General features: G+C 35.9%; 1 protein-coding gene across 6 annotated transcripts in view; it reads right to left on the reverse strand.

The window, feature by feature from the left end:
* Positions 1-1,340: 1,340 nt before the first annotated feature.
* Positions 1,341-18,978, reverse strand: part of UBR1 (ubiquitin protein ligase E3 component n-recognin 1) — a 72,285-nt gene continuing 54,647 nt past the window's right edge. For all 6 annotated transcript variants that reach the window (XM_054826467.1, XM_054826465.1, XM_054826466.1 and 3 more), the window contains 14 exons: positions 18,335-18,428; positions 17,186-17,334; positions 16,183-16,238; positions 15,784-15,880; positions 14,779-14,846; positions 13,722-13,878; positions 12,805-12,892; positions 11,001-11,134; positions 9,693-9,801; positions 7,852-7,908; positions 7,283-7,360; positions 6,480-6,650; positions 6,184-6,285; positions 1,341-5,697 (listed from right to left, as the gene is read on the reverse strand). In XM_054826467.1, coding sequence (XP_054682442.1) covers positions 5,556-5,697; positions 6,184-6,285; positions 6,480-6,650; positions 7,283-7,360; positions 7,852-7,908; positions 9,693-9,801; positions 11,001-11,134; positions 12,805-12,892; positions 13,722-13,878; positions 14,779-14,846; positions 15,784-15,880; positions 16,183-16,238; positions 17,186-17,334; positions 18,335-18,428 — 1,502 coding nt within the window. In that variant the 3' untranslated portion in view covers positions 1,341-5,555. The remainder of the gene's footprint in view (positions 5,698-6,183; positions 6,286-6,479; positions 6,651-7,282; positions 7,361-7,851; positions 7,909-9,692; positions 9,802-11,000; positions 11,135-12,804; positions 12,893-13,721; positions 13,879-14,778; positions 14,847-15,783; positions 15,881-16,182; positions 16,239-17,185; positions 17,335-18,334; positions 18,429-18,978) is intronic.

The raw sequence follows: 18,978 nt of genomic DNA on the forward strand, positions 1-18,978 counted from the left end.
ATGCTTTAAAAAAATAAAAAAGTGAGGAATGGTTCAGCGTGATGAAAAATCATTGTAAAACAGGAAATAAGAGCATAACTTAAAAGAAAAAAAAGAAAGGAGGGAATCTTACTCTGTTTTTTAGGAAATATTTCCTAATGGCAAAACACATGTAACTGTAGCAGCAGACGAAACCTGACTTCTTGCACCATTTAAAAAACTCTCTAGGCCATCTATTTAGCTTTCAGAATTACAAGAGCTGTGAGCTTACTCTTGATAACTCTCTAGTCGAGGTGCCTGCATGATGGATTTGTCGAGAATCTGCTCTGAAAAATAGATTTGGAAGGAAGAGTGAGCTAAACCGATCATCCAACCTGAGCGTCTCTGTAAAGACACGGAAGTTTCACGCAGTAGTTGCTGTAACACGTTAGGATGAAGAGCAGAGGTGTAACTGTCCAGCTACATATCTTCCCTGGCTGCCACACAGCTCATTGACTTCCCTATGAAGAGAACCCACTTTACCATAAAAAAACTAGTTAATTTTGGGCAAGTTAACCTTTGCGTCTCAGCCAGTTGCCAAGAACTGCAGCAGTGGCTAGCAATGTGATCGCTTGTGAAATGAACTGAGAATCAGCACACATTTCACAGGGAACAGGTGTTGTCTTGACTATTGCCAGTAATTACTTAGTCATTAGATTGTTCATTTCTATCCTGCAAAGGTGCTCAGAGTCCCCATTGATATAGACATATTACAAAAAGATGACAGCTCATTTCACAGGAATCAGGATAAATTTTACTTTACTAAATAAATGTTTTCTCCTTTGCTTTGTACATATGAGTTTCCTCAGACAGTAGAAATACACCCTATGTATCTAGCTTGCGTTACGGCACCTGTCACGATAGTTTGGAATATTTAACATTACAGCCACTGGATCGAGAAAACAAACTCAGCTAGCAGCACGGACTCCATTTTTAATTCTCTGTAATTTATAAAGACAAAGATGGCATTAGCAAGCCAAGCCTTTAAGCCGGAGCATCTGCTCAGATACAGAAATAAATACGATTTGGCAGACACTTCTTACCCTATTTGTTATTAATGCTTAATCCAGCCAGAATTAATAACAATACATTTGTGCAACAGCTACTTCCAGAGTGAGGAACTCACCTATGCATAAAACTATCTTCTTTATGAAGCTCTTCATAAAAAAAAACCTGAAACATTTTAATGTTCAGTTTCTGGAGAAGGCACTATGGCAGTTCCTGTAGAAATTGCAATTATGATGCTCTTCCTTTAAAGCTTTCTGATTATCACTGAAAAACACTTGCTCTACATTGATCATAAAGAAAAAATAATATATAAATACTGCACATTTAAAGTTTAATTCATATTTAAAAAAATGAACACAGCACATTTCCTTAGAGGATAGAAACCTCCCTTCTGCAAACTGATTTTTTTAAATTGCATACAGTCGTACAGTTCTCTACAACACAAGAGTCACGATATTTAAAAACTAACAAATCATTTGGTACACATGTGCTTCGTATCAGTTTTCCGCTATGGGAGCACATTAGGCTCTGCATGCGGTACTGTCCAGTTTAGCAAAGAACCATAAAGGTGTGATGCTCATGGAAGGTGGAGTCCTTATTTCTGAGGAGACTATCACTTGGATGATCTTGTCCTGCTCCTGTATGTCAATTAACTGGAGGCAACTGCATGGAGTATGTAAATTGAATTGCTCAATGAAGTTGTGTGTAAGTCTGAATTAGGAAAATAAATACTAGATCATCTGCAGTATCAGAGGATTGAGATACATCGGTTTTGCCACTTTTAGTAAAAGTCAGCATGAGTCACAGAAAGAAGTTTAGAAAAATGTAACTAGGATTAGAAATAACTGGGTTTGAGACACTTGTATAGGGGTGGATTTTCATTATTATCCATTTATTTTCTATATCAACCCCCCAATTTAGCCCACCTGCAAAACACAGAAAAACAAAAGAGATTGTGCCACAGAAAGGAAACAACTTTCATTTTTGAAGAAAGTATCTCTGAAGATCTTGTGAAGTAATAGGTTAAAAGAATCTAAGTAAAAAACTCAGATATTGTATCATGAATCTGACTAGTTAATAATGGAGATGATTCAAGGGCATTGTCTAGAAAATAAAGTGGATTTCAACCATAAAACAAAGCATATGACAACCAAAACCGTCCCGTATGCAATTTTGTACATTTGTACATTGCATCTTGAGATTCGTACTATGCAAAAAAATGGTGCTGTGTTTTTTTTCCTTCCTCCCCCAATGAATGGGCTTCTTGTTCTAATGCTCTTCAGAACAGTTTTGCTAGTAGACTTTTATTTACCTACCTTTACCTTTTACCTTTTCAGGAATTAGTTCTTTAAAAACACCTCCTTTACTAAGAATAAGCATAGAGAGCACCACCATTAACACCCAAACTCCGTAAGCTTAACGATACCCGAAGCTACAGCAAAGCAGCGAGAAAGTGATGACAACCAGCAGCCTGTAACATAAAAAGGGGCAAGAAGTACTGGCCTTTTCTATGTAAAAGATTTCTTGGCTCTTTGCTCTGTAATAAACCACTTTTTAAAACAAAAAAAAAGAATTAAAAAGTATCACACAGCACATTAGACCAACACCACAAACTTTCCCTTTCTAGAGGTTAAGTACCTGACAGACAGTGCAGCCAGTTCTTCTTTGAGAAGCTACAAAACCAGAATCACTCAACTAATCAGTTTAAGGCCATGTAAATATTAAATTTGGTACTTACGACTTCTTTTACAAATTGAGGTAGACACTGCAGGAATTTGCATCTGTAAAATACTAGGACAAGTTTCAAGTGGAATATTTCTTTAAATAAGAAAAAGCTTGCCACCGTTACTAACTGGTGCGATGATTATATGGACCACAGGGATAACTGGTATTGTTTACGCGCCATTTACTAACTCTTCCCCTTTTCCATACTGATGGATGCTGCTATAATGCTCCTGTAAAATGAACTGTGAAGTGGAAGTGTCAAAGCGCCTCCAAATAAAAGCTGAATAATCTATGAGAAGTTACTTTATTTCCCTTTTTTTTTAAATATACATATACAAGATATTTTATTTCAAAAGCACAAGAACATTATACAAGTTTCAAATTTACATTTTTGCAATTAAAGATACCAATATGTGCATTATCAAATAACTTCTGTCAGCTTGGATGGAACAGAAATCAGTGGTGTAAGCGTCTTGCGATCACTAAATACAGATTATACTCACAGTGAACAAAACTGCATAGTAATTCATGAAATGAAAGATGACCATGCTAGTCAGTGAATGATATGGGAGCCCATTTGCTAAATTAGTATGTGCAAACGTACAGAAAGATGCAACTTTCCTCTCCCACTTCTTCAGCTACAAAAAGATTTCTAGAGCTTTAAACACAAGCTCACCTGCTCAGACCAGCTCCTGTCCTTATATACTACAGTTCAGACAGAAAACAAAATAAACTGATCTCACTGCATATTTGATAACGGAATTTTTGTATCAGTGAAGTGCAAGGTAACTGAAAGTTTTTGATAAAGGAATAGGTAAATATCAGAGGGAAACAGCAAGTGAACACAGTTTTGCTATCAACGAGGCATACATTTGCTAGTCTTCATCCAATGTTTTTGTTGGTAAGAAGTGTTTTGATGACCTTAGAAATCGCCAGTGCGTGCAAATTTTCATGACAAGTGTTCTTCTAAATTCAGTATGCATTTGAAAAACATTTTAGAGAAGACTAACAGAATTAAAGTTTGTCTTTAAAGAGTTTCATATTCAGGTTTAAAATCTGAAAGAAGCAAAATAAGGAGAATGGTCTTAACTGCAAGAAACAGAATACCTGAAAAATACACCAAAGCCAGGGAAAGAGTATTGCAAAAGTTATAAAAAAGTATTTGAAATCAGAACAATATGTGAGTTCATTGATATTACACTTTTAGATGCATTATGGTGCTGTTCAGTGCACTCATACGTACTCTAAAAACTTTAAAAAACTAGGAGAACAATGATATTTAAATCTAAATCATTATTTGTGATTCTACTATCTCTCATACAATCAGTAGCAAAATAAACAAACCAAAAAACCAAAACCAAATCATACAAAAACACGCTCTCAGACATTAATTTGAAAGCCTCCCCTTGCAGGCCTTATTAAAATGACACAAAAGAATCCAAACAGCAAAGGGGCGGGGAAATTTAGAGTAATGACAACTTCAAACTTTTGCACAGAAATGGGCTTTCCTGGGAAAGCCTTTTTACCTATCACATTACAAATTCTCTCACATGTATTATGGTTGAAATTCAGAAAACAGAACAATAAACATTTAGAACTGAAGGACAGTCTCGTATCATTGAGAGAAAGTTCAATCACAATGTGCTATTAACTACTTAAGGACAAAGACAGACGTAGACACCTTTTTTTCCCTTTTCTGCTATAACTGGCACTGAACCACTGAACACACCCCTCAAAACACACAATTTCATTTATGCAGGCAGGGCTCCAAACAAGAGTGACAGAGGATGAAGAGTGGAAAATCCCTCAACTATGGGCAAACAAACTTATTTCTGATTCTAAAACTTGCTGCTTTTGGGCCTTGATTTTAGTCCAATGATAGCTTTGAAGGTCTTCTACTTTACTGAAGTCTCTGGCTCTTGTATAACTTGCAGAGCTACACTACAACTACCTAACAGTATTTTCACGTTTGGTTCTTGGGGAAAATCTCAGAAGACAAACTGTAAAAGAAGTAAAACTAACCACAATCTAGCCAAATGGTGTAGCCCTAGACCTCTTAGGATACACAACATTAATAGAGGACAAATTCATTAGATAAAGTGCAGTTCTGGCAATGCAAAAAGCATGGACTTTATTTTTTGATGCAACAAGCAAGATGGTAACTCCTCCATGCACTTTCTATCCCACACTTCTCCTTTAAAGAGTTCATTAATTAAAAACTCTTCATTAAATCCCATGATATAGCTGAATGCAGGCTTTTTCTGTACAACTTAATGTTTGCTGTACCTGTTGCTACAGATTACTAAAGGCCTGACACCACTTGCACTCCAGTATTATGCCACAGATGTTGACCTATTTAAAAGCTTCACTAAGCTTGGGAAAAGAACCTAGGAGGAAAGTAAAGGAAGCTTTTCCATAGCAACACCATTTAGGTATATTCTCAAGACATGGAAGAGACAGAAATGTGGTATGTGCCCTCAAGCACAGCATTTGGGAAGCTGTCCTCGTCAAAACACGTGAAACAATTACAACTTCTCCAAAAAAAAAAAAAAGTGGAAATATTTCTGGACCTGAATGTTCAGTAATAATTATATAATGTGGGTTTCCTTTTGAGGGGAAAAAACCAAAAGAGCAAAACATATGTCATAGGATTCTATTTCAATGTCCCAGTAATACATCCAACCTAGAGAATCCATCACGTCCGAACTACAGAATCCACTTGAGAGTAGATTATTTACTGCCACCCTCCTTTCCTTTTCCAAAGCACTGCCAAACAGAAGAGTTTTCACTAAAACTCAAGAGACTCAGAGCAGTTGCCAGTTGAATCCAAAGAAGATCTGATTCGTTTCTTGGCTCCTGGCAATCTGCTCTATGATGCAGTGTTGCTGCCATAGCAGATGGAGCTTCCGGTAACGCTCCTGACATAAATGCAGGGGATTGCCTCTTCTTCATAGAAGGAAAAAGGAGAATACCCAATAAGCATATCAGAATAGCAACTCACAAACTGTTCCATTAATAGCTAGCATTAACATTCTAACGATAGCCAGAAAAATATTAAATACTTTTATGAATACCAAATCCAACAAGTCTACTGGAAATGAAAAAAATTCTATGTGTGACAAGCAACAACTACCATTTCCAAGATGACATCGCAGCACTGGCAGTTGTTGCACATTTCTGATGCAAAGCACACAAAGTACTCTTGAGAAAAGTAAGAAAGTTTAACAGTACCAAAAAGTGTATTTTTCCATTATGAATGACCCATGCACAACTGGAAGCTGCCATCAGGACTTTGAAGTTAAACAAGTTCAGCAGGCCAAGACACATATGACAGTGCTGTACATGCTAGCAGAAGAACATGTTGTCTAATGGGTATAAGAAAAAAGAGATACCAAAATGGGAATGTAGAAATTCAGTCAAACATTCACTTACTTCAGACCTGGATCTGTTTCTCCATATTCATCCAAGTAGGGAGCAGGATATAAGCAGCCCCTGGTTTTACCTTCAATGAGGACAACTTTGCATTCCCTGATTCTTAAGGAAAAAATAGCTACATTTAAAATACAAGACAACTCCCAGCAGGTTCTTAACTTTTTGGTGAGCTATATTTTAGGTCAAAGCAATGTTTCTTTGTCTCAGACAAAAACAATGAAGTGCTTTGACAATGTTATGAATTTTGACCTTCAAATACTTCCCTTTACCACAATGAATTCTAGCTAGCTACTTACTTGAGAAACATACAGACTCCAGCTCCACATTGAAGAGCATGAGAAGTACAGGCTCCCAGCTCCTCCCCATTCACCAGCTCCTGACAGCAAGTATTCTGGGAACACAACATAGCCCCACAGAATAAACACAATACTGGATGTTTTTGTTCATCATCAGAAGACCGCGGGCATCTAAAAGAAGTGTAACCAGAAGTTATTGCAGGAATTAAACTTTAAAAGAAATGTTAACTATGGATAATGTTCCTTAAGAAACAATAACAACAGAAAACCAAACAAGACCCCTATCCAGAAAAAGACAAAAAACCTAAGACATACTATGCCATAACCATATTTCATGTATTTGCTTCCTCTGGCTATATTTTTACATTGCTTGAAATATTTTATCTGCAAGATATCTGCTTTGAGCAGGAGGTTGGACTAGATGGATCTGCTGAAGTACCTTCTAACCTGAATTATCCTATGATTCACCAGCGCCAACCTTCTGGGCTTTTTGTGTCCAGTGCAAAAATAATTTTCAGGCTTATGGCCCAACCAAATACACATTGCACTAGTGAAAAATGACCAGAAGATTAAGCTATAATACTTTTATATGCTATCCTACCAGACACAAGTGACTTATTTAGCAAGCTGTTATGTTTCAGCTTTAAAATGAACATGTGCAAGTATTGGACAGTATAACCATACGAGTGCCTTCACTTCTGCAAAATAATTTCTGTACATGGTTTTAACACCAGTTACAGTAACTGCAAGAATACAAAAGTGACAAAACACCTGGGAAGGCAACCTAATGTGTCACGTCTTACCTAAATTGAGAGGCTTGGTTCAGAAGGCAGCTATAGTCTTCAGGAAGCTCTATTAAACTATTTCTTTTCCTAGGGTACCTGGGTAAGTGAAAAAGAACTATAATGAGAATAACAAAGATCGCAGCAAAGAACAGAATAGATAGCTATAAATCGTGATCCTACTAAGCTTTTGGTCCTTTCTGCAAGCTTCTGTAGTTCTAGAGGAACTCTTCAGTCCTAGGAGCCCAAGTGAGAGGCTCCACAGGAGAGCTTTGGCATTTCTATATTCCAGCATAGGTCACAAAATTAGATTTCATATGTAACATACATGTATGAAGACATTTCATATTTCAGTTCGCATTTGTTTTTTCCTAGAGTAAGCTACATAACTTGTCTAACGGAATGTTGTACATTCTCAATGAAGAGTCACTGCATGAGGAATAATACAAAACCATTTAAGAGAGAAATGTACTTTTGGTAGCAGAGCAAGAGGAAGAAAATATAAGCACTCTCTAACTTGCCCACAACAAGCAGTTCATTCTTTCAACAGTTTGAAGTAAAAAATAGAAGGAAAAAACCAACAAACTAACCTTATTGCAATGCTTTTCCCCTTTAAACAACTTAACACCACAGGGTCAGCACACCATCTATTTCAAAAGAACATTTAGAGAAGTTAGTGCTTGATAATAATACATATTCGAGATCACTAAACTAGTAAGCAACAAGCAAACACAAAGCACAGATAAAGCATTAATAGTTCTAGCTAAAACTTCACAAGAAGCAGCAACTATTCTTCACACTTTTGTTTCAGGAAAAGAACTTAAGTGTGTATACAAGAGAAAAACCTATGTGAAAAACAACAACACTTAAAACCAGTGCATATGAAGACAGTGTTAACACAGAGTTAAAAACCACAAGCAGTCTTCAGACATATTGAAGTTCTTAAAGTAAAAGTGGGCTACAATACACAACTCGTTTTGGAATATATCTGCTGAAAGCCACAGCAAAATAAAATACACATTCTACTAGGAAAATATTTATTGCTTTAATAATCATTACCCAGTGTTTATTTTACAATGCTTTATTGCATGCTGTATGCTTGCTTAGAATAGCCAAACATGCCCACCAATATCTACCACCAGCGGTAGATATTGGCAAGTTACTAAACAGAGGAATTGGTCTTAGTTTTAAGTTATTTGTACAAAGAGGAGGCGGAGGGAGAGAAAACTGCAGCAGATGGTCAATCTAGTATGCTTCATTTAACACGCTTCTCAACAACCATCAAATTTAGTCTTCTGAAATAAGATTATTTCAAAAAACATATGGGAACTTGCATGATGGTTTGACAACTGTTACTATTACATTAAATATGTAGCCTCCCACTTGAAACATCTGTTTTTGACTGGGAGCACTATGGTGGATTTTTTAGCCCCGCCTTCAGGGTTCACAAGCCCCTATGCTCTGTGTTCTCTTATAAGCACTGTGATGTCTTTGAGCAAACATGTAGGAACATATAATAATAATAGCATTAAATAAGTTTATCTACATAATTATATATACTGCAAATGCAATTATTTATAGTAAAATTATATGTAGGTAATTGTTTAGGTCAGCTATATGGACTGTAAATTGGTATCAACTGCTCAAATGTCACCTAAATTAAAGGAATTTAGACAACAAAACAGGCCAGAGGCAGAAAACAAACAAACAAACCCCATAAAAAGACCAGAAAAAGCTAACGTGAGCCAGAAAACTCTGTCTAGAGCCAGGAATAATAATGCAACCATGTGCTCAAACGGTCACCTTAATCTATGGAAACATTCTCCAACAAAATATAGCAGGATAGTTCTCAGAGTTGGAGGGAGGGGGTGTTTATTTTAGCTTGTATTTTTGAATGGAAAATTTTACCAATTATTTCTTTACTGCTAGATCGAAAGGTACATAATACTCAAGCTGTACCTTTCAACCATTAAGCTAACTTCTACATTCACTGGGCTATTTTTGAAATCCATGGAAGAAATAGTCCAAAGCCTCACCCTGCCAGCTACGTAATTTTTCATATTCTCATATTGTAGCTCATGTAATCAACACTTTTGCTGTAGACAGATTAAAAACAGGCCAATGAACAGTAAGTGACACAGCATGCAAGAAAAAGTCTATACATAACTTCTATCCACATAAATGATTCCATGCAAGTCTGCAAGCACTAGTCCCTTAAACTATAATTGTTTTATGTTTGGATTACTATAAGAAACAGAATGTTTTATGGTTTTGAAGTGCTTTAAGAGTTTCAATATACCTGTGCACATCAAACAAATGTTTGGAACTCTAGTATGAATTTGAGCTCAATCATTTATTAATAAATTTGATCCAGAATTCCAATAGGGCCATCACAACAGAAAAATGTGGCCTGTCCATTCCCAATTAGTACCTTTGAAGCAATGGATTTACTGTGTCCCAATACTCCTGGAAGAGCAAGAACAAATTGGTAGGTAGAGAGAGATAACTACAAAGTGCCTTGAATTGTCCTTCTTCAGAAACTGCAAAAGAAAGAGAAAACATGAGCAACTGTTAAAATGTTTCAGCACTGCTCAGTAATTCACTCAAAACTAGAATTCTCCTGATCCCTTTTCCATTGAATAATATGCATCTTACAGCTTCAGCATAGCTCCTAGCTAGTACTATTGGATGTAACTCCACTGACTTATCAAAGCTGTAATCATTTTCATTAGCTGAGGATCTACTTTAGGTTTAATAATATAAAATGTCAAATTTGTTAATTTGTCATGCATAAGTCTCTGTAAAAACAGAATTCCTTGCTTAAATTTCATTTCACTGCATAATATTTAACACATTAGCACAGCAGATTTCTGTACTTATCACATTTTAGCTTTTCACCATATTTTTGGCCTGCAATCATAATCAATTTTGCTATGATGAGGTCAGCACTAACACATTACATAAAGTTGGGCTAAGTTAATAGTTTGCTGGGTACTCATTTATTTGCTCTGCTGCAGGAAGCCTCCTCCCTACACAGTCAAAGTTCCACACTAATGGTAAGGACAACAGCATATCCCAAAGGGCTGAGATTTTGACTTGTATTTTCTCATCAAATTCAAACTTAGCTCACGGTTTATATAAATTAAGATACTATATTTTGTCTCAGTCGTGCATAGCAATTTTGGTCCTCCTTTCCAAATAGTTGATGATTCTGTGTTTCACTGCATTTTGACAGAAGACAAAATACTTATTTTGGGGTTTAGTATCTGTAATGTGTCAGGATCCTTTAAGGAAGAGGTTTAGGTTTTATAACACACTTTATTTCTACTAGGCTCTGTTTTGCTGTATCCCTGGGTTTACCATTTGTCAACAATAGCAACTGCAGAAAAAGGTTTTGTTTTTTTAAAATATACTCATGGGTATTTCTCGGGTGATGTACTCTATGCCCCTAGAATTATCCTTGAAATCACAGAATCTTTATGTCCACAAATACTTACTATGAATACATCATCGATAATTCACAATCCGCACATACTGAGAAGTAACTCTTTCCCACACAAAGAAGGCCCAGACAACCCAACCTCCCGTGCCTGCCCTGTCCTATATAAATGAGTATTTCCTTTTCTTTCCAAGTCTTACTTCAATGTATTAACTATTAAATTACTGTGAACATTAACTCCAGCCTTCCAAGAAAAGAGTAAACGTCAATATATAGATACATTTGCTTTCTCATCTTTACCTTGTAGTAGCTCCTCAGGTGGAGAAACTCCCAGCAAATAATGAAAAAATAAAGCAGCACAACGAAGGTAAGGCATGATGCCTTTTTTAACGCAATCCCACACAAGCCAGCCTGGAATATCCTGACTAAAGCAACTGTAACACACAAATGAGAAATAGCTGCAGTAATTCACAGTGCAAAATCTTGTAGCACTTTCAAATTCTGGCTAGCATTGGTAGAATAGCAGCTGTGCAGCAGCAGCACCAATATACCCCAAATTCTGTGAAACACGGCCACCAGCACCTAACTTCCAACCTTCCCTAAGGAATGAGTACTGAGCTTATGCAGAACACTTAAATTAAGACTTCTAATTATCTCAACTTTCATTTTTCAGAATTATAAGAAAAAATACATAGCCAATAAATAGCTGTCCATCTCTAGGCAACTCAAGATAACCTGATTTAAACTGTGCAATACAGCACCACACATACAGCAACTGATTCTTACACTTTGTTTTTTATTACCAAAAGCCAGCATTTTTTTTGGAATGGTGACAGTTTTTCCTTCAGTTGGTGTTCTGAATGCAATTCAAAAATGAAACACCCCCAAACATCAATATTCTTCAAGAACAACAAAGCCAACAGAATTAAAAAAATGATTACCTCATACTTCATTATGGAAGTCACAACATTAACACTCATTGTTTTAATAAAGCTATAACAAATCCATTTTTGACAAAAAAATACCAGTGATAATAATCTCAGTAATTATTCTTGTAGTTTATGCTCTGTGAGCATTTAAGTTAAATTTACTATGAATTTTAGACTATCTACAGTGTCCCTGTTTTCTAAAAAATTTAAACTGACGTTAATTTCACAAGTGAACAGGATGTTCACACGAATGTTGACCAGGATGCACAGTGGAATGACCTGTAAAGCTGTATTATAACATCATAGACCACTGCAAAATTACTACACAGATTGTGCTGTTTAAGCACAGATTGGCCAGAGTTAGAAGGCAATGTATACACAGAAATTAAAACACTAAAAGTTTCAGAGCTGGGTTGCCTAGTCTTTGGCATTTAATTCTGTAGATAGGCATCTCGGTACAGGGAGCTGATCTTCCAAAATGCACAGCAACTCTGATTCTAAGCTCATGCCTCAGAAAAATTACTCCTATTATTTACATGCCAAAATTTTAAATATTTAGAAATTTAGATTTAAAACTTTTAGACAAGTGGATAGCATTGGCATATCTTTGCATCCAGCCTTGGTGAAGATAAATCAAAGCAGAATTTGTACAGGGTACATCCCTATTTTCTAGCTTATTTCACACACAGGTACTGAAATACTAAAGAGTCTGTAGTTATACCTATCAAAAAAGTCTGAAAAGACGGGCACTAATGCTCAAACAAATAAGCAACTGTGTTTAGCTTTAAACTTTTTCCCCTTTTATAGTAGAACCATTTCCTTCTTTCTGGCTTCCATCTATAATTGTGAGATGTAAAAAAGGCAATGAAGGCAAAGAAAAAAATAGTCTAGTTAGTGATTGTATTTCTCTCCAGAATGGACACAGGTATTTTTCACCCTGAGACTAAGAATTTACTCTGTTGTCTACAAAAAGTAGCTATTTTAACTAAAAGTGTCCTTTCACCAGTTTCCTTTTCTTCAGTGTTCAGGAGCATGGGAAGAAAGCACAAGGCTTTGTGCTAACTCCCCATACAAAATGGATACATTTTTTCCTGTTTTCTGTGTCATTCAGGTCAATCCCTGTGGATTGACATCTTTCTAGGAAAACGTGATGCTGCAACTGAACTGCTACTTACCCGCTGGTGTACTGGCAAACCTCTCTGCAGAAAGACTGTGCAGAGCATGCCTCCTCACTGTTGTCATATGATTGAGCAGTAGGGGATTCTGCACACAAAAAGATGAATCCCACTGTAAATGCACTTCATTTGTGACACAATTCTCTTTTTACATATACTGAGCTCTTTTTTAAAAAAATTGCATTACACAAATATTTCCACTTTATTTTCCTTAATTATTTTCTATTTGCTAGTTTTAACTTAACAAATGTTCTCCTAAAACTGCATGCTGTAAAGAAGAATCAAGATTACTGCCTCATTGCTCATCCTCATCTAAAAACTGCTTCCTTCCCTTGAACTTTTGAAGTTATTGTCCTATATAGATTAAACTACAGGATTTTTATTTTTTTCTTCTTAACTCCCATCATGCTGAAAGAAAAAGGAAAGTAGTAGCTAGGAAGCCTGACAGTTTTTAACAGTAGTATGAAATACAGAGAAAAGTGAACTTCTCTCCTATCAGTTTACAGGATTCTGTATTTCAGCTCTGGGTATTTACTAGGTTGAAGGGTAAAGAAAAGTTTATTTCCCAAATCCATACTGTCACTGTACAGGTCAGAGTCCTGCTGCTGGGCCGAGCTTTGCTTCTCCTACAAAGTGTGAAGAGGGGAAAGTTACTGCTTTTAAATGACTGACTTGATCAAGTACTGATATATCAATAACTACTTTGTTTTCTTAGGCTAAGCACAGACAAGCGATATAATAAAATGCTCTGAAAATGATGTAGTGCTATTTATTTTTTACTAGAAAACAACTATTACTACCTAGCACTGAGTGTCATTTATTATGAGGAAGTTTATACCTGAAAGACACTAATGGTGTCCATCTGTTATTTTTAAGAAATTGTGTAAAAATGCCAGAATAATCCACCCCAAGTATACCTCTATCTGTTGCTGAAGAGATGACAATTTGTGTTATGTGTGCCAATGTTGTCAGATGGAAGAGGTAGAGGTGGTTATAGGCTGAACTAGTTGATGAAGGTTGCAAGTCTACAGCATCGTCCCAGTATAAAGATGAAAATGATAACACAACTCCCACCTACAGTGAAAGGGAAGGAATTACTATTAAAGTAACAGAAATTTGGTAATAGCTACATGGGTAATAGAAATTATATTCTCATGCTGCATTTAAATTTCATTTCTGTAGTCAATTTAAGTACGTTCACTTATTTTGCTAGTTTTAATTCACAAAGTGTTGCAAAAATTCATTGGAAAATATTAACCATTTGCATCCCTCCAGCATATAAGAAACTCAGATATAGTTCCATTGTAATTGCCAGTTTAGGGATATGCCAAGAAAGCTTGTCCAGTTCCTAGAAAGCTTAATTTCTGTTTTTTGACATAATACAAAGCACATTGAAAAAAGCGAGAAGAGAGACCAAGCATTAGTTAGAAAGGCAACCAGATCAAAACAGGTTTTATTTTGGTGGGTTTGGTTTTCTGTTTGTTTGCTTTTTGTTGGCTTTTTTGATGTTTTTTTAACAGTGGAAGAAACTATAACACAGATTTGTATTAAGAACAAAAAGAAGAGGCTAAGAGAACAGAGTAAAGAGGACAGAGTGAACGTGAAGGAATCAGAAGATACAAGATGACTGGAGACAAGGGAAAGTCAGGGAAACAAGCTGAATGGGTACATTTCTCGGTGGGGTTTTTCTGAGGTTTGATAGAAATAGAGGTGGTAAAAAGACGATTAAGATTGCAAGCATGAAATTTAATAAGAGTGAGACAGCAAAGACTTGAAAGCTAGAAAAACAGCATAACAGTAACGCTTGTATATGGTGGCCATATGTAATCATTTGTTTGTATGCAGTGCTCATGTACAATCATTCGACTCATGCAAGTGAACATATAATGCAGGAGTATCTACAGGGTAAAGTACACAAAAATCTGTGCTCAGAAAAAAAAGCATTAATATGAAGCGTAATATTAACCTACTTACCAAAATGTGGAACATATCTACATCTAAGAGGGATGGAGTGTCCTCCGCTTTGAAGTTTGGTAGAAGAACTACAAAATAAAGATATCAATTATGCATTTGATATGTGTTTTCTTCTGCAATATCAGAATCTGATTTTAGAGCCTTTATCATTTCTGTGTTTTCATCAAAATAAGTGTCCAATTCTCTGAACTAAGGAAGTATTTATTTAACTTACTGCTTACCACTTATGTAATTGATTGTGCATCTGTTTTGCTATTCCCACATGCCCAATCAGCTCACAATTTTAATGACTATATCTTCAAAATTCTAAGATAAAAATCTTCGGTTTATTTCTCCAGCTCTAATAAAGCACACACAGTGTGTTAAGGGTAAAGTCCACAAATATACTTAGGCACTGCAACACTAGATGCCTCACAACCTAGCCCAATACAAAAGCCTGTACCACACCCAAGAGTACCTATTGAATAGAAAGCAAGTCAAAGAGTGGGATTCACAAAGACCACCACGCCAACCTAATCGGTAAGAAACATGAAGGAGAGCTACGTGTTTCAAACTGGCTCTCCCTGGGACCAAAATATCTTCAACTAGGCTGCAAGTAGCCTTTTGAAAGTACTAAAAAGATGAAGTATCACAATTCAGGGAGAGGAATACCTGTTTTGTGGCTTTATCCATGTGTTTAGCACTCAGAATTTGAGTAATTTTGAACACTGCCAAAACCAGATTGTTCACCGTCTGTAAACATTCCAGATCCGAGTACCTCCAGGCCGTGGTAATTTGGGATAGAGGATTTTTGGGGGACTTCAGTGAAATAGGGCTGGGTTAACAGAATTACTGATTACTTAAATTCAAGCAATACTCCACGATGAAAGGCAACATCAGAGAAATTGAAGTTAGCACTGTTGTCAGTAGTCTAACCTTTGCTTCCATGTTGTATTAACGTGTGTGCCATTTTGCAATAGAAATCTCTGCAATACGAAAAGGTACTAAAGAAAAGGAATACAATACCTCCTAGAAGACGAATCAGATGTTTCTGAATCAGGACCTGTGGTGATGTTGTTCTCTGAGCAGCTGCAAACTGCACTAATGCTTTAAGGCCACTGTGCTAGAGCGCAAGAGAAAATGGTTAGACAGGAAAAAAAGAAAAGATATAATAGTGAAATAAAGCTGTAAAAACATCTACATACAGAAAACACATTAAGTGAATTTAATATGAACTTCCATTTATAAGTAGAAGCATTATTCTTCCAGAATCCTCTTTATGTTATCAATCTAAAATGCTTTGAGAGCACAGAATGATCTTGCTGTTAGCAATTTTAACAGTAAGTTTTTTATCTGTATGTGTATATACATATAAAAACCCACCTTTTTTGTTTAAAATGTATTGCATATCTTACTTGCCCATACCTGTCTATTTTGGAGAGATCCAAATAAAGGCTTGCCCTCTGTTTCCAAGAGGTTTTCTTAAAATTAAACACAGAAAAAAATTAAGTTGCTTTGTTCTACAGGAACCAACACAACATTTCTGTTAGAATACACTTAATCCAAGATTAATTTATTCTTAGTGTAAGCACTACTTTTTAAAGCTCAACTTTATTCTGATAACCCTCTTGAAAAATCTAGCTTAAATGGCACTGAATGTTTCCCAGATAAATGGTCATAACAAGCTTTTTAAAAACATTTGGTTTTCAGATCTTGCTGACTAGGGATTTAAAGAAAAACTTTTACATGAACGATTATAAGATATTCGTGTTTATTACACAAACATCTTGGTGTATATAGTACAGAAATGAAATGAGACTGACTGCTAAACAGGCACACTAGCCCAAAAAATGCAGTCATTTTTATTGTAATTATTTTGCCTTCAAAAAGAGATTCATGCTAGAGAATGTTTGGGTTGGTGTTTTGTTTTGTTTTTCTACCAGGTATCTGCTTAGCAACTTCAGAATACAAAAGACCATATTTCTTCTACAAATTCCATGAGAATTCTTCAAGAATAGAGACAAAAAGAAATAATGAGAGATGGAGTAATATTTCATAGCTGTTAGATCTTCAGCAGTGTAGGATATGCCTGCAGGTCAATGATCTTTGGCAGCCTGAAGATATTAATTAAACATACTTAATGTTACAATTAGGAACGTGGAATATAATCACTCCCTGCTCTTTCAGACTAAATTCAATGTTGGCATTCCACACCTTATTTTATAAGCTACCAAATAACAAAAACTTCCTATTATTTCTATTTGATGATAGATTATGATTCTATTGTTAGACATGTAATTACATATAAAATATATTGTTATACTATTACAGATTGCTAATTATGTAGAACTATTATTATTATTTATACAATCAAGCAACAGTAAGATTTTCAAGTCATGAGAAGAAATAAACGCAAATTATGCTTTACCTATACACTGGATGGTAAAAGCACAGGTGCTCCAGGTCATCATAGGAATCCTGTAATCAGCTTCATTTGGAGCAACTTTTAATCCAACTCTATAAATGGTGGTGGCAAAGAGAATAAGCATCTCCTTGATACTGCTTGAGTATTTGACTCTGCAAAACCAAGCCAAGATAATTTCAATCTGAATTATTAATAGTGCTTACTACTTACTGGTCAATCAATCACTAACAAAGTCTAGTTATTTATGAAAGAATTCTTGAATACAAAGGCCCTTTGTCTGTACAGAGGAGAAAAAAAAATTACAAGTTTCCAGTAGTAAAGAAGTACCTTGACATAACAGGGTCTACAAATTGAGAGATTAAGAGCTGTCAGGCTGGAAGGAGTCTATTTCAAAGTCATACACAGAACTTTGTTACAGAAATACATGACATTCATATTAACTGCAAATCTCTGCAGCCAAAACAACTGTACCACGAAGTTTGGGGGTTAACCAGGCTCATACTTAAATACCACACTATTTAAGAGCAAACTATAGAATCTTTTCCATATAGAGATGAGTTATCAAGACAGATTTTAATTCAACTTTCTGATGACATTTTTCACAAATAGCAGATACGTATAAGTACTTTGCGTAACTATGATGTCAGTCAGAAGTAGTAGAAGTAGAATATGCTTGAAAAGTATCTACCCATTCAATCTGTTTTAGTAGGAGAGTGCTTTTGCCCATTGGAACAGAAACAGACAACACAGCCCTATTCCTTTGAGTAATCTATATTACATTACTGCATCCAAACCCAAGTGAAATCTGTCCCTGAAACACATATATAGCAGGAAAAATAAGGCAGACAGACATTAAATAACTTGCCTAGAGGCACAGGAAGTGATCTGAATCACTGGAATTGTGGATTAGAAGATTCCAGACTCCTAGCTTTGTACCAAGAATGTAAGAATTACCAGACTGGATTTGACCAAGAGGTCCATCTAGCTCTGTATAGATCTGCTATTCAGTGAATGCTTAAGGAAAAGTGGAAGTAAGCCCATATTCAGATCAAACAAATTATACGCCTTTCCTTCAATACAAATCCTGAAGTATACCCAGGTTATTTTAGGGAGAACTAACATAATGCAGAGAGCATTTCCAGTAACACTTACGAGGGCTGAACTCCAAAACTAAGGATGGAATGGAATTCCAAAGCAGAGTTCCCCATTTCCTTGTTGGCGAAAGCTGGAAGATTTTGTTTCTCTCCTTCCAGAAAAAGAAAAAAAAATAGATTCACATTAAAAACCAAAGAAGTTGTTATAGTTCTTACAGCAGCCTAACAGAAGTGAGACTTCTTTTTATTTTATACTGCTTTGAAAATAATTGTAAGCAGACCTCACCAGCTAGACTGTCTTCTAACCCTCCTGCTTAAGTAACATTTTCTTCTATTCCCAGAAATATGACAATTAAAAGTAGTGCTTTGCTGGTGAGGAAAAATAATTTTCCTGCATTACAAGAGTGAAAGGAATATGTTGATTCTCTGTACCTTCTGTTTTCTAAACACTCATACATGTTTTTATTTTGGCCCTTTTAATTTATTTTTTTCTCTTTTTTATTCCATCACAGTCAAGACTCTCAGAGTTTAATTAACTCTGGGTGTTAGTTGGTGGCTAATCCTCTCCAAGTGCACATAATTTTCTTCTACAGGAAGGATGGGAAGAACTTAACAAAACTCAGAAAATTGGTGCCATCAGCTCAGAAAGGGCCATGACTTTATCTCCAGCTTTATTTGATACTGTCTTGATTGACAGCAAAA

The sequence above is a fragment of the Grus americana genome, chromosome 5, assembly GCF_028858705.1.
Source record: "Grus americana isolate bGruAme1 chromosome 5, bGruAme1.mat, whole genome shotgun sequence".
Taxonomy (NCBI): domain Eukaryota; kingdom Metazoa; phylum Chordata; class Aves; order Gruiformes; family Gruidae; genus Grus; species Grus americana.